Source organism: Manis pentadactyla, chromosome 9 (genome assembly GCF_030020395.1).
Source record: "Manis pentadactyla isolate mManPen7 chromosome 9, mManPen7.hap1, whole genome shotgun sequence".
Taxonomy (NCBI): Eukaryota; Metazoa; Chordata; class Mammalia; order Pholidota; family Manidae; genus Manis; species Manis pentadactyla.
In genome coordinates, this window is record NC_080027.1 from 123943673 (window position 1) to 123958057 (window position 14385).

Below are 14385 nucleotides of genomic sequence, written 5' to 3' on the forward strand. Positions count from 1 at the left end.
CTGTGTGTGACCTGTGTGGCAGAGACACACACCAGACACAAGGATTCCACAAGACAGGGCTGGGACTGGTGGGCCAGGAGGTCAGATTCCGTGTGTGCTCCATGCTTGGGGCATGGAAGGGGGCATGGGAAAGGGGGCAGAGGGGAGGGACGAGGGGGAGCAGGTGCAGCGTGCTCTGTGTGCACATCAGGCCACGTCGTGAGGGACAAACAGGCTGCTCCTAAGGCAAGAAGGAAGCCGGAGTTTGGGGACTTTACCACAGTGAGGCTGGAAGGAGGGGGTCCGTTGGCTGCCCTATCACCCCTGGAGAAGGGGGACATTTCAGGAGGAGCCCCATCCTCCCTCCACATGGAGACCCCTTCCAAGCTGACAGCAACCCTGGAGGCTGCTGGAGGATGTGAAGCCCGCCCAGCCCCAGAGACAACCTTGAGAGGGAGGAGAGGCCGAACTGCGCTGGTGTCTAGCTGGAGAAAAGGGGAGGGGCAGGGGAAGGAGGGAGCCGGAAGCCAGACGGTGGGGGCGGGGCAGAGCCGGGCCCCCTCTGTCTGTCTCTCTCCCCCGTTCCCATCAGAAGCAGGAACACAGACTCGGGCATGTGGGTGCCAGGCCATCCACGCACCTGCCAGGTTGGGGGCAGAGCTGGGAGGAGGGCAGCGTGTCCTTGAGCCTCGGGGGTTGTCCTGAGCTGATTTCCACAGAGGCCACATCCCCTCATTACCTCTGCGCTCATCAGATTGTGGACCCCCTGGGCTTGTGGCAGGGCTCCAGGACTTGGCTTGGAGGGCAGCGCCCCGTTTCTCGGCCTGGAAGATGCTCTCCCCATTCTGTTTTGCAAAGAGCCCTGGGGAGGGCTGGGTGGCTAATCGTCACTCCAGCCGCTGGGGATGGGATCCGGCCCTTCTGTGCAGGAGTTCCCGGGGAATGATGGCTGGCCTTGTTTTTCTGTAAATCGTCTTTTTCCGGGGCAAATCACTTAGTCTCGTTTTTCTGTCTGTAAAGTCAGGATAGGAATACCTTCCTCACAGAGCTGTTGGGACTACAAATTAGATCCCATATGTAAAATTGCTCTGTGAAGTGCAAATCGGTAACAGGAGGAATGATTATTCCGGGAGGAGACTACAGGGAAGAGGAAGTAGGGGGTGCAGGCGAGGTGAGGGTGAGAGGAAGCGCTCCCCAGCGCCGCGGAGATTTAGCCCCCGTCCCTCCCAGCCTCCCTTCCCCACCGGCCTCCCTCCAGGGCACTGCTGTGGGGCTGCCCGTGGGCGGGTGGGGGGCAGTCACGGCAAACGCACGCTGGCCTCTTGCCCCTGCCTGCTCCCCTGACTCTCACAGAACAGGCCGGGGCGGCCACCATCCCAAAGGCCCTGAGGAGCAGCAGAGGCCCCTTCCTGCAGGGCTGGCTGGATGGCCAGATGGCCAGAGAGCAGGTGCTCTCGCCAGCGGCACCAAGGGCGAGCACAGGTGCTAGCGGCCACCGAGGCCCTGGACGAGTGAAGCTAGGAAAGTATGGCTCCTGGAAGAGGTGGATTTTAGGCCAGCCTAGGGCTGCTCGGGGGTATCAGCAGGGAGGCATTGGCGGTGCCGGATGGGGTGGGTCCCCTTCTCTCTGCGCTGCCGTTTTCTCCGGGTTGGCTAGCAGCCGCCCTTCCCATCTTTTCAGGGCAGGAGGGCCTCGCTCTGAATGAGGTGTTCCCTGCCTCCCTCCCAGGGGCCTGACTCAGCTCCTTCAGGTCCCAGGGAAGCCTGAGTGGCTCCTTCACGTGCAGACGTGACAGCTGCTGGGAGCAGCCTCGGATTTCTCCCCCTGCTCCCCTCCCTGCATCTCAGAGGGGCCCAGGGACAGACGCACTGCTTAGAATTTCTTCAGGGAGGTGGCCAACGAGGGCATTGCTTCTATTCCTCAGGCTTCCCCAGCCAAAAACCAAAAACGGGGGATTAGCTGGGAGACAGCTGCAGAGACAGAAGGCCCCTGGGGAATCCTACCGGCGCAGCAGCCCCGGCCTCAGGGAGGAAACTGCCAGGGGCCTGCCTCTGAGGCTGCCCTTGAAAGCCCTGCGCCAGCAGCAGCTCAGACCCTGTGCTCGCCACAGACTGAGTTTGAATCCTGACTCCCCACTTATTAGTGGTGTGAATTTGAGCCACTTCCCTTTCATCAGCCTGCTTCGTCATCCGGCAGCATGGATTCCTACTTCCTAGGGCTGTTGGTGAGATTAAATGAGTTGATGTGCGGAACACCTTCTTTTATGGCATCTGGCAAACTCCAGGAGTCCAGGAATTGTCAGCCCTTTCTCCCACTGCAGCAGGGGGCAGCGACTTTCTATGCTCAGTGCAGATTAAGCTTGGGGCATGTGGGGGTGCTGTGGCTCCCAGCACTCAGGGGCACCTTTCTGGTTTTTTTCATTAATGCTTTCAGCCCAGGGTTTCTTCCAACTGGGCATCTTGGGACTTTCAGCTTTGCATGCCTAAGCCTTGTCATGATGCGGGAGATCAGGCTATGGAAGAGGATGGCGTGGAAGAGGCCAGGCCTGCTGGATGGTGGATGAGAGAGAGAGAGAGAGAGAGAGAGAGAGAGAGGAGAGAGAGATTGAGTTCAGGCTGTAACAAGCTCCCTGAAGACGAGATGAGGAAAGGCCAGACCTTACTGTTCTGAAAGGCAAGGAGCTACCGGCCCCCTGCCTTCCCAGTCGTCCCTGGGCCGGAGCTCCTGGAGTCCCTGGGCCTCTAGGTGAGACACCAACACCAGGGGAACCACATGAGCGCATCTTCAAGACCTCCCACTGCCGGTCTGCAGCCTCTGGCTGGGTCTCGGTGGGGCCTCAGCGACCCGTGAGAGCTGGGTGGGCTAAGTGCTGTATCTTCTCCAGTTCTCAATTTCTTCCTCCGAGGAATGAGACTGATAATCCCGGACTTGTCTGTTTGCAGACCAGCCAGAGCATCCCAGTGCTTAGAGAGGGGCTGGGCAGAGGCGGGGGCCAGAGCACACACCTGCCCATGGGGCCTCAGGGGACACCTGGGACCTCGAGTGGTTGCCTTGGCAACCGAGTGCCTGGCTAACTCCTACTCCTTCACGTTTCAGCTTAGACATCAATTCTTCAAGGTCTCCTGGACCTTTAGGCCCTCTCCTATAAGCTTGCACAGCATTCTGTATAGTCCTCTTACAGAATTTACCGTGAGTTGATAGTGTGGTTATTTGTGTGATTATTAACACGTGTCTTCTGCACCCGATTCTAAGCCCCATGCAGAAAAGGCACGTGACAGACAGGTGCTCAAAAAGTCCTTGCTGAGTGAGAAAAGAATTGCCTGCCTCACCCCTTTCACGCCTCAGTCAACACCTGATACCAAGCACCCATCTATTACATCCCACTGGTCCAACATCTCCTTTTAGGAAGTAGAAGGTGGCATCTTCCCTCCCTTTATAATTCAAGAAACAAGTCAGCTGGATCATAGCTTCCCTTCCCCTTTTCTGGGCACGGCAGACCCTGCCCAGGCTCCAGAAGGTCGGAAGTAATTGCTGTATTTATTTATTTATCTTTGCAGAAGGCTGCCCTCTGGTGGTCCAGTTTGGAAGAGAGCACAGGAGGGGTGGAAAACCCCGTGGCCAGGAACCAGCCGGCCGAGTCCCGCTCTGAGGCGGTGGGTGGGCCCGGACTGGGGAGGCACTACAAGGAGGGAGGCCAGGTGGAGTCACGTCAGCTCTCCGTCCTTACGGATGGCTCCCTCCAAATACAACAGCAAGGCCTAGGAACAGGAAGAAATTAAAGAAAGCCTACCAGTGGGGTGCCCTGGGAAGGGGGAAGGCTAGTTCAAACGGCTGTTCCTTCTCTGGTGCGCTGGCAAAGGCTGAACAACCAGCTCTCAGAAAAAAACAGTCCTACTAGTCACTGATTTCCATGGCATAAATACCCTACTGTGGCCAATTTCAAACTTCCAATGTGACGTCCCTGCGAGCAGCGTTGCACGTCAGCCCACAGTATTTCTGCCTACAGATACCAGGGCGGAGATAAATTCAAGAACGTGGTCAGCTATAAAATAGAGTAAAATTCTTGGAAAGTGATGCATTTGAGTATTTATTACTTGTGTTTTCAACATGATATACTTGATTGCAAGTTTTTATAATACAATTTTTAATGACGACTGTGTTTAACAACTGGCTTGCAAAATGCTGGAAAATGTAATGAATAATGCGTCCTTGCAAGCCCAGTAGGAAGAGCTGGCCCCAGCACACCGCTGCGTGCCCCTCTCCCTCCTTCCCTGCCCTCTTCTTACACGACTCTCCCGGCATCTGTGCGGGTAGGAGGGATGGGGATCGTGGGAAAAAACCTTGCTACAGACCCTGTTCTCTGAGCCAGGAAACATAAGGCATTGAGGAAAGGGGATGAAGAGATGCAGGTTTGGCTGCTGAAGGACATCTCCGAGCGTGTGCTGGCGGGTGGGGGATGATCCCCACAACTGAACGTCAGGCTGATTAAGATGAAAGGCACTCAGAGGCAGGGCACTGGGCCCTGTGGCCCGCGAGGGGCGTCCTCGGAGGGCTCCTGCCCGGGAGGAACAGGGCTGAGCTAGGAGAAGCGGCCTATGGGGAGCCGGGGCAGGCAGAAGTAGGCACTGGGGAAGAGGCCCAGGTTGACGGGGTTGCCGTCCAGGCGGATGTCCTCCAGCCGCCTCCGGGTGCGTCTGTGCGCCTCGGGGTCACAGAAGGCGTCTCTCCGCACGCGCTCTATCACGTTATTCTGGAAGGAGCACACTGGGGCTGCCAAGCTCCCGCCTGCAGTGTGCCCTGGGCGGCACTGAGGGCATGTCTCACTCGGGGTCGCCGCCCGCTCTGCTCCCCTTCTGGAGCTGGAGGAACCCGACTCATGAAGCCAAGGCCACACGGCAAGGGCGGAGGAGGGGACACCCGTGGAGGGTGGAGGGAGAGAGAGCCAGAGAGAAAAAGGAGGAAGGGAAGAGGAGGAGACAGAGGGGAAGGGAGGGGAGGAACCAGCAGCTGGTGAGCCGAGCGAATGACGCCGATGGGCAGGGAAGGAAAGGGAGTGAACAAGGACCCGGCCCAGACCCCCTGATCACAGCTCTGATGAGAGTCGTGACTCGGGGCCAGAGACCCCAGTGCTGCCCCGTCACCTGAGCCCCGCTCTCTGCTACGTTCATGCTCTTGCTGTTGGGGGGCCGCTCACCTGCAGGTGTAGTGAGCGCAGGCTCAGGGGCAGGGGCCAGGGGACGGAGTCCAGCAGGTTGTTGGCCAGGTACAGGGACTGCAGCTTCTCCAGCGTCTGCGGAGAAGCAAAGGAGGGGAGAGGTTGGCGGACCCTGGCGGCCCTGGCCGTGAGCACGGTGCACCTGCCGTGACCCCCTCGGTCCACGTGGGGTGTCCTGAGCCGCAGCGTGCACAGGCCCCATGTCCGGCTCTGCAGGGTGGTGGCTCTGCCTAAGCTGAGCCCCCCAGGAGCTCCCTCGGAGCAGCAGGAGAGCGCTGCCATTGCAGGGCGGGCAGCCGGGGCAAGGTCAGCCGTTAGTGAGGAGCAGCGAGGGCAGGACAAGGGACATTGCAGCGCCGCCATGACTTCTCGCTGTCAGAGGGGTTTCCCAAATGAAGAGTCTCCGAATGCTCAGCCCGGTGCGGCTGTGGAGAGCACGTTCAGGAAATAGCCAAATCCGCGGAATGAGAGCCCCGGGCACATGTGAGGCAAGTGTGACAGAGCTGGGAGTGCCAGTCCTGTCCCCACCCTTCTTCAGGCCCTCACTGCAGCTGCCCCTGGGGCTCTTCCCAGCCCCGCTGAATGGGCAGCCACAGGGATCATGGTGCCATGTGCCTCCCACCAAAAGGGACAGTGACCAGACTGCCTCTTTTGAGAGTCATATAAGTCAATGATCATAGAAAGACGACAGTTAGTCACTTAGCAATGGATTTTGGAAAATCAAGTTTCTGTATGGTTAGGGCTGGAGCCAGCACTGCTGCAAGACACATGAAAGCCAGGGTCCTAGGGGAGCAGAAGCCGAGTGTGCAGAGGACGCTGGTGTGCAGGGAGAACAGGGCAGCTGCACAGCAGGAAGCCAAGACACCGTGTGCCCCGAAGAGGGAGAGTGCTGGCCTTGGTCTCGGACTTCACCCACACCCTCTGCCCAGTAACTTGCTCCTGAGGCCTGCGTTCTCTTTTCATGGACGTTCCTGGGGATGGCATGTTGTAAAAACACCCTTTCATGAATCAGAATCGGTTTCTTATATCATAAAGAACCTTTAGTAAAACAAATGAGAGCAGGTGAAAACCATGGGGTTTGCTGTTCATTCCCCAGAACGGGGGGGACAAGGACATCCCAGGAGGGCAAGGTGGGTACGCGTGTCACGGGCACGAGTGGCAGGTGGCGGACGGTGGACCGAGGGCTCTGGCTCACCCTGAGCACCTCAGGCTGGAGCCCCGAGCTCTGGAGCCGATTCAGGCGGGCGTCCAGGACCTCAATGCCGGGGGGCAGCTTAGGCAGAGCCGCCAGCTGGTTCTCCGGGAGGATCAGCTCCTGCAGCTCGGGCAGCAGGGAGAGGGCATCGGCATCAATGGAGGAGATGCAGTTGCTAGAGAGGTCAATCCTCTTCAGTTTTGCTAAGGGCACGGGGTGAGCACAGAGGCACGGGACATGCCATCTTCCCTTGCCCCTGCCCGTAGCCTGCTCTGTCCCCCTCAGGACAGGGCATGCCAGCCAGTCGTCCACCCGCACCAGGTCCAAACCAGGAGGGCCCACCTTGGGTTAGTTTGGAAGAAACCTTTTGAGGGCAAGACCCAGCCAGGAGTCCCTGGAACCATTCCTCCCTTACTGCCCGTCTACACGAAAGGATGCTGAGGCCAGAGGCTGTGGGAGAATCTGGATGAGGCCCCAGGGTGTACGGCATAAGAGGCAAAACAGGCGCACACACCAAAGAGCCGCGCAAACGGCATCGGTGCCACAGACAGCAGACTCGGCACGGGCTGGTCCAGGGGCTAGCAGGGCCCAGAGTTGCAGCTGCTGGCGCATCCCGAAAACGGGCGCTTGAGCCTGTCCTCCCCGTCCCAACCAGAGCATGTGGGACAACAAATGAGAACAGGTCACTTCTGCCATGGAAAATCTTCAAGGGAAGGAATTAGAGAGACTTGGGGCCATTCCCGTCTGACAGCTGGAGAGGCTGGAAGCCGGCAGGGAGAGGCTGACACCGGCAGACACTGCCTGGCGACCTTTACGTCGCTGGGTGGCAAGGGAGAGGAGCTCTCCCTGCCAGGCTCACCCTCCTCTTTTTCTAGGGCATTACATACTCAGCCCTTTGAAGTCTCCTGCCCGGATGTGGCTGATGTGGTTGAAGCGAGCGTACAGGTAGGCGGTTGTCTGGGGAAGGGGAGGGATGATGTGCAGGTTGGCATCGTCACAGTACACAGAGGAACCGAGGCACACGCAGACGAGACAGGTGGGCAGGGCTGGCCCGGGAGACAGAGCAAAACGAGAGCCCTGGTCAGACTCCCTCAGCCCCTGGGACCAGCGGCCCTCGGAGTGCCTGAGCCGTGGCCAGGACCATCACAGTGCGCCTGGGCAGGGCTGCAGGCTGCCCCCAGCCTGGCGCTCAGCCCTTGGCCCAGAAGAGGCAGACCGGCCCTTGGGTCTTACCCGTCCAAGCCCATCAGTGCCCTCATCAGCCCCTGGTCCTGTGTAGGTGTTCCCAGGCCCGGGTGGGTGGGGGTTTCTAGGACATCTTTTCCACAGGGCCCCCCTCTGGTGCCAAAAGGTACGGCAAAGGTGAAATAAAACCAGAATCGAGTGGAATGGTGCATGGTTGCTCTGTCAGCTGCCTGGTGGGCAGGGAGTCAGATGTGTTCTGTGCAGCTCTGAGAAGCACGACAGAGCCCAGGTGGAGTGGACAGGGCCGGCCCAGAATTCAGTCTCCCTCTTAAGGTGTCGGTGTCCCAGTTCTCAGCCCACAACCAGCGGTCATGATGCTTAGGCCAGGCCATCACCTCAGATGGGCTTTGAAAAGTTGGGGAGACCTTACAGGCCCACACAACTGAACAGTGCAGGCGGTTTCTGTCACTTGCTGGACAAGGGACAGAGATGTCAGGACATCACTGTGAGTCCGACTCAAGGGCAACTCCAACAGCAGTGACATGGCTCCAAGATGAAGAGGCAGCTCTTTTTTGCCAGCAGGGACCAGACCGGTGCAGGCAGAGCAGAAAGGGACGCAGCACCCTTCTTAACCAGCTGAGGCCCTTTATGGCCTCATTAAGCCTGGGATCCTCAGCTCTGGGGGTCCTGGACTCCTGCCGACACCCCCGTGTCCTGGGTCCGCCCAAGGCAAACATCCCAAGAGGAGACTAGGAACAGAGGGGTTAATTGCACCCCTCCTCTGCCTCAGGTCCGATCCCCAGCAGAAGGCCACCGCCTTCCTGCCAGACCCACCAGCATCCCAGTCTCCAGGGGGCATCAGGGAGGGGAGAGCTGCTGAGGGGATGTAAAGTGGAAAGGCCGTGTGAATGCTCCAGCTGCCCCCATGCCAAGTGACAGCCACAAAGTTATTTATTCTTCACTACAGGCTTTTAATTGTCTCTAATCTAATTACCACTCAACCTGCTCCCCCAGTGACACTGTTAATTGAGGTGGGGTGGCTTTGCTAGGCATAGCGAGTTCCCGCATTTCTTTGCCTCCCATCTAATCTGTGCATTCAGGCAAAGGCACCAGGGACAGCCAGCCTCTCCCTTTGATGCCTTTTTTCTTTCTGTTCTTACTCTGGCTGTTTCCCCTCCTCTGCCTGCTGGTAAGGGCCAGCCCTGACCCTCCGCTTCCCAGCCCTGACCACACTTCACTTTGGTGCCCTGGGAGCCGGGTCGTGGCCGTGCAGCCTGTGACCTATGCAGATGGAGACCTGTGACTCACCCTGGCTGGTTGGGGAGCCCAGCAGGCCTGGCATTGTAGGCCTGGTCACGGTGGGGTTTGAAGAGGGTGCCCTTGGACTCATAGTGTTCTGAGTGGAACTGATCCCAGTTGGAGGCGCCAGGCTTGTTACCTGAACCTGGAGACAGAGCACATAGTCCATATTATAGGCCAGCTTTTGCTTGAGAGGGACCTAACTTTGAACTCTGGCAACCTCAGTGACAGATTTCAAGCTTGCAAAGAGCAACCATGGAGAAGGAGGGAAGGAGGAAGGGACCTTTTTAGAGAGCACACCGTCCAACTTCGTCAGCACATGGGGGAAACTGAGGCCGGGCATGGGAGGGGCTGGGCTCCACCGGCCAGCTGGTGGCCAAGCTTGGCAGAGCTAGAACCCACATCTCCAGATCCCCCAGCCTGCTGCTCTCTCCCTTGCCCTGCGCTGACCAAGTGCACAGGGCAAACCCGGGCTTCAGGCCAGCCCCTGGGAAGGCCAGGAGCGGCTCAAAGGCTTTGGACCAGAAGACAGCCAGAGAGAAGATGGAGGCTCTGGCACCATTTCCATTTCTAGGGAGAATCTGAGGACAGCGCCAACCCCCAGGCCGGAGAGCTACGACTTGAGGTAGTACCTGACGGCGGGAGCAGGAAGGTGTGACTTCTAAGGGAAGTTGCATCAGATTTACTACACATGGACAAAGAAATTGAAGGTTTGTCAACCTCTGTTTTAGTATCGTCTAAGTTCCTCTGGAGGGACAAGAATTTCCACCTCCTAGAGAAAGAGCTGGATGTTTGGGACGCCTGCATGGTGGGCAGGCAGAGAGGAGCCAGACCCTTGGCTCCCAGTCTCTTGCAGGGAACGTGTGCTTCTCACCTCAGGGAGCTGGTCCCCATAGTCTGGGAGCTGCTCATAGCTGCTCAGGTCAATGACCTCATCGTAGCTGTCCAGGCTCAGGCCATAGTTCCCCAGAGGCAGAGCTGTGGACAAGTCAGCCTCCCCTTGCAGGCCGTCTTCTCTCCTCTCCAGCTCCTGCTTTGGGAGGGAAGCTGTGCGTGCTTCCTGCGACGCCAGGGCCAGCAAGCTCAGGAAAGCCAGGAGCTTCATGGGGTCCTGGGAGGTGGGAGTGGGGATGAGAACAGGCTGAGCCCCCTCAATGTCCAGTCCTGGGGAGCGGGCAGCATCTGAGGAACAGGGCTCTCTCGAGTTTTGTGTGTACAGCTCACAGCTCACCCACTTCCCACCCCTGCACTTGCAGACTCATGTCAGTCATCACGCAAGCTGTGTGCCAGCTCCCCGAAGGCTGGGCTGTGTCCAGGGGGTATCTCCTGCCAGCCCCCTCGCCACCACCCCACCTCAGTCTGCGTGCTGATGCACATGCTGATATTCACTCACACAGCCTGTGCAGACACCTCACAAGGGCTCATTTACTCATCCCAACAGTGACACGCCAACCAGGTCCACATGTGTGCATGATATGATGTTTGCTCCTATACAGCCACACCCTGAGGATAATCATCAGCCGCCAGAGTTAAAGAAACTTCAACATCAGGGAGTCTTGTAGTTTTTTAAAAAATTATTCATTCACTCATGCATTTGCTCAACAAATATTTATGGGGTATCCATTGTGTTCCAGCACTGGGCTTATCTTTAGGGGCACAGAAATGAATAAGGCATGCCTAGTTCTAGGAACACCAAGCCCATTTAGAGGACGTGAGCTTAAAAAGTGACATACAACGTAAAAAAGAATGTTCAATTGATAAAATATAACTGTGGCTTTTTAGAAACCAGAGATTACAGAAGCAAAAGCATTCTTTGTGTGTGGTTGTGGGGGTATACACATATCTAGAAAGTTCCTTAGCTATCTGTGTACATTTGTGCGCTCAGGTGATTATACACGTATGTGATGTGTGTATGGGCATAAATGTTGCATAAGCACATGCACACATGCACAGACAGGTCAAGGAATGTATGTGGTGTGGTGTGAGCCACCCAGCGTATCTCTGCTAACGCAGCCCTCTCCGAAGCCAGCGGCATGAGTTTCTAGTAGACTCTCCCACTTACTTTCTTCATTTCAGCTGGGCAAGAATGTAAGCCTTCTGCAGTAGCAAGAGGTCCCTCTTCATCTTACCTACGATCCTTTGCTCCAGACCAAATTATTCCATCTTTCAAAAATCTTTTTAAAAAGTCCTAAGACAGAGCTTACTGCCCACCTCCCACCCCACAGAAACCTCCTCCGGATTCTCTGCCCAAGGCCTCAACTCTCCCCACTGCCCCAGCCCAGTCCCTGCCCCAGTCCTCTGCACTCCCTCTCATCTGCACACCAACGGGCCTCAACTTTGAACCTTACCAGCTACACTCCTGTGGTTCTGATCGGAGCCTCGGAGCTTCCAGGGAAGCAGGCACTCTGACAGCCTGGCCTCTGCAGTGGGGCTTGAGGAGACAGCGGCCGGAGGGGAGCCGGCCAAGGCCAGCAGGCGGCCAATCAGACTTCCCTTCTTCCTGGCCTCCCGCTGCGTTCCCTCCACCTTCCTCAGGGGCCCGGCCAGGTCTTTTGCTTATTCGGAGGGAATGCTTTCTTCCTCTCCCTACTCCACTCCTGCCCCTACCCTCTTCTCCCCTCTGTCTGCCGGCTACCTTTCTGGCCCAGCCACTTTGAGGGGCAGGCAGTTCGCACCCCGTAAGGGACAGCCCCCGCCTCAGATTCTGTACTCTCAGAGAGGGGTGGGGGCACATGCAGGGACGGGGCTCCCACCATTTGAGGTGGATACTAAAGAGTGTGTGTGTGTGTGTCTGAGAAAGGGAGGGGGCTGTGCTCTGGTCGGGGAGGTATGTGCCTAGTAGCCCTCAGCAGGGAGTATATCCCTGCTGTCCAGAAAGCAGCTGGGGTCCTGATGTTTCCACCCGGCCTCTCTCCCTGCCCATGAGCGGGGCAGCCACAGGGTCAGCTGGCCAGACTTCTGTCCGCAGCCCCTGCCACCTCCGTTCCATCAGCACGCCTTGTGCTTCTCCTAATGAGAGTCTCGGATTAGATGAGAACGGCCGCCCGCACCGCCCACCCCCTCCTGCAGGTTCGCAGGGAGCTGAAGGCCTGCACGGGTGATGCTGAGTCGGTTCCCACACAGGTCACACCCGCCCCCTGCGGACTCTCCCTGAGACCCACAGGAACTGGACTGCGCGCCCGGCCAGCTTGTGAAAGCAGGAGCAGAAGCTGGGAGAGGGCCTAGGACCTGAGGCCCGGGTCAGAAAAGGCTCTTTGTCGGGGAGGAGGGAAGCCGGTGCCCGTGGGGAATGAGACTGGCTGTGCGTGTGACCGCAAAGCTGGAAGAGCGTGTGGCGGGGGACCAATGGCCGTTGTGTGACGCGGAGGAAGGGGGAAGGGAGAGTGGGAGCAGGTGGCGGGGGAATGAACGAACAGTCGCAGGGAATAAACAGCGTGGGAAGAGGAGGGCAGGGGGAGATGCGCCGGGGACGGGGCGTGGGGTGGGATCTGGCTGTGGGAGGTCAGAAGGACTTTGCTCCAAATAAGCCGTCTGCTTCCGGGGCATCCTCCGGGCCGCAGGGCCGCCCCTCCTCCCCGCCACAGAGCCCCTGTTCCGCCTCTCGCTAGACACTGGCGGCCAGGGGAACAGGCGCACACGCTCCTTCGGTGACCAGGTTCTGGCGCACGGAGAAGCCGCCTCCACGCCAGCTGGCGCGGGGAACACTGCAGGCCAGCACTGCCCCTTGGGCCAGGCTGTTAGGTCCGCCCCTTCACCTGGTGCCCCGGGGCAGAGAGGCCTGCCAAGGCCATCTGTTCTGAGGGCACTGAGGCACACAGTCGCAGGGCTGGGGCAGGGGAGACCGAGGTGCAGAGGGAAAGGATCATATGGACAAAAGGGCAACCCTGGCCTGACGGGAAACCTAGGCCCCGGCTCCGGCTCTGTGCGATCCTGGGCAAGCCCGTCCCCTCCCTGGGCCCCGGTTTCCCACCTGCACCACAGGGGCTTGGACTCGGTCTTCAGGGAGCTCTGTGGCCAGGACGCAGGATCTGACGCCTGGAGGGAACTCGCTGCAGAACCCGGGCAAACACGTGGGCCGGGGGAGTCGGGGGACCACATCTTAGTGTGCGCAGCCCTGTCCTCAGCCAGGACTTGCCCTGCAGAGCCTCAGGCGCCAAGCAAGTCTGTCCTGATGAATATGCTTCGGTGGGGGGGTGAGGGTGGGGAAGAAAGAGGATTCTGCCCAGCCCCCTGTGGGCCCCACACCATGCCTGCTGATGTCTGTGATCAGGAAGAATTTTCTAGGGCCTAACCTCAGCAGATTTTGAGAATTTCCTACATCCTCCTCGGCCAGCATCATCATCGTCATCCCTGGAGAACCTGAAGCCGGCTTTCAGGTGCAGCCCCATCCCCCATTCACGTCTTCGGATGGCCGCCTTCAGCCCCTCCCTCCGGTTATGAAGTGGTTCCTCGGAGCTGCAGGCTGTGGGCGGTGGCACTGGTCAGAGCGCCTCCACTCGGCCTCTCTGCATGTTCACAGAGTCCCGTTTACAAAGGCAGAGGCTCCGCGCTCACCAGCCGGAGAAAAAGGCTGGACACACGCACCCCGCGGGCACACTCTGCGCCCTCCTACCTTCCGGCTCGTGCTCTCTCCTCTCCGCATGTGCTTTTCCATCATTCTGCCACCAAGCACAATCTGATTCATCCCTTTGTATCCTCCTCAAATGATGGGCGCCTCTCTGGGTCCCCTGGCAGAGGTAGAGGCCCTCTCTGCCATGCTCTTTGTACAGCATTTTACAAAGACTTGAGACACAGAATTATTAATTCATGGATTTTCCCCTTTACCAAGCTATGAATGCCTCAAGGGCATGGAGTGTCTATCATCTATCCTTGAATTCTTAGCTGGGGGCCCTACACATAGGTGATGTCCGTTGACAACTTTCTGGATCGAATTGAAGCAGGCATTTAGGAGGGAGGGGGTGGGGGTGGGTGCAGCGTAAGGCAGTTTTCATCTTACAGAAAGTGGTGCGAGCTGAGGGATCAACAAGCCCAGTTCTGGAATCAAATGCCCATCTGGAGATTCTTGCACCCCATTCTCGCCCCTCTGCGAGCATGTGGTTGGCTTGTAGACCATTTCAGATAATGTGGCCATTTGTTCTCTGCCTCTGATGCAGCTCTGCCCTGTGTCATGGTTCTTAAACTGCATCTCCTCAGCTAGTCTGTAAGCTTTACTTGGTCAGGAATGGTAACCGTCTCGTCTTTCTGTATCTGACTCAGTACAGAGCATGTGGGAGGCCCTGAACAATGCGGCATCTACAGGTTGAGAGAATCCCAGGGCCTCTGGGCTTCAAATGCAGCCGTCAGCTTCTGGTCCAACTTTAGTAATAAGTTTTCATGAGGATTGTGGATTTTGGGGAAATTTGCCAAGAAGAGGATTTGGGATCGTGTTCTTTGAGATTCTTAAGCATAGGATCCTTTCTCTACCCATCTTCTCAGTGCAGGTAAGAGATGGGAGATGGAGGGTGGGGCGGG

General features: G+C 57.9%; 1 protein-coding gene across 5 annotated transcripts; it reads right to left on the reverse strand.

The window, feature by feature from the left end:
- Positions 1–3153: 3153 nt before the first annotated feature.
- Positions 3154–14332, reverse strand: OPTC (opticin). 5 transcript variants are annotated; one of them, XM_036909615.2, is made up of 7 exons: positions 11223–14332; positions 9749–9985; positions 8884–9019; positions 7278–7436; positions 6391–6593; positions 5175–5270; positions 3154–3659 (listed from the first exon to the last, which is right to left on the reverse strand). In XM_036909615.2, exons 2-7 carry the CDS (start codon positions 9977–9979, stop codon positions 3522–3524), a joined length of 963 nt encoding a protein of 320 aa, XP_036765510.2. In that variant the 5' UTR covers positions 9980–9985; positions 11223–14332; the 3' UTR covers positions 3154–3521. The 5 variants fall into 5 exon arrangements, with proteins under 5 accessions (XP_036765510.2, XP_036765509.2, XP_036765508.2 ...); XM_036909614.2 differs by lacking the exon at positions 3154–3659 and adding an exon at positions 3681–4730 and having other exon boundaries at positions 6400–6593; XM_036909613.2 differs by lacking the exons at positions 3154–3659; positions 11223–14332 and adding exons at positions 3682–4730; positions 10268–10344.
- Between the last annotated feature and the right edge of the window lie 53 nt (positions 14333–14385).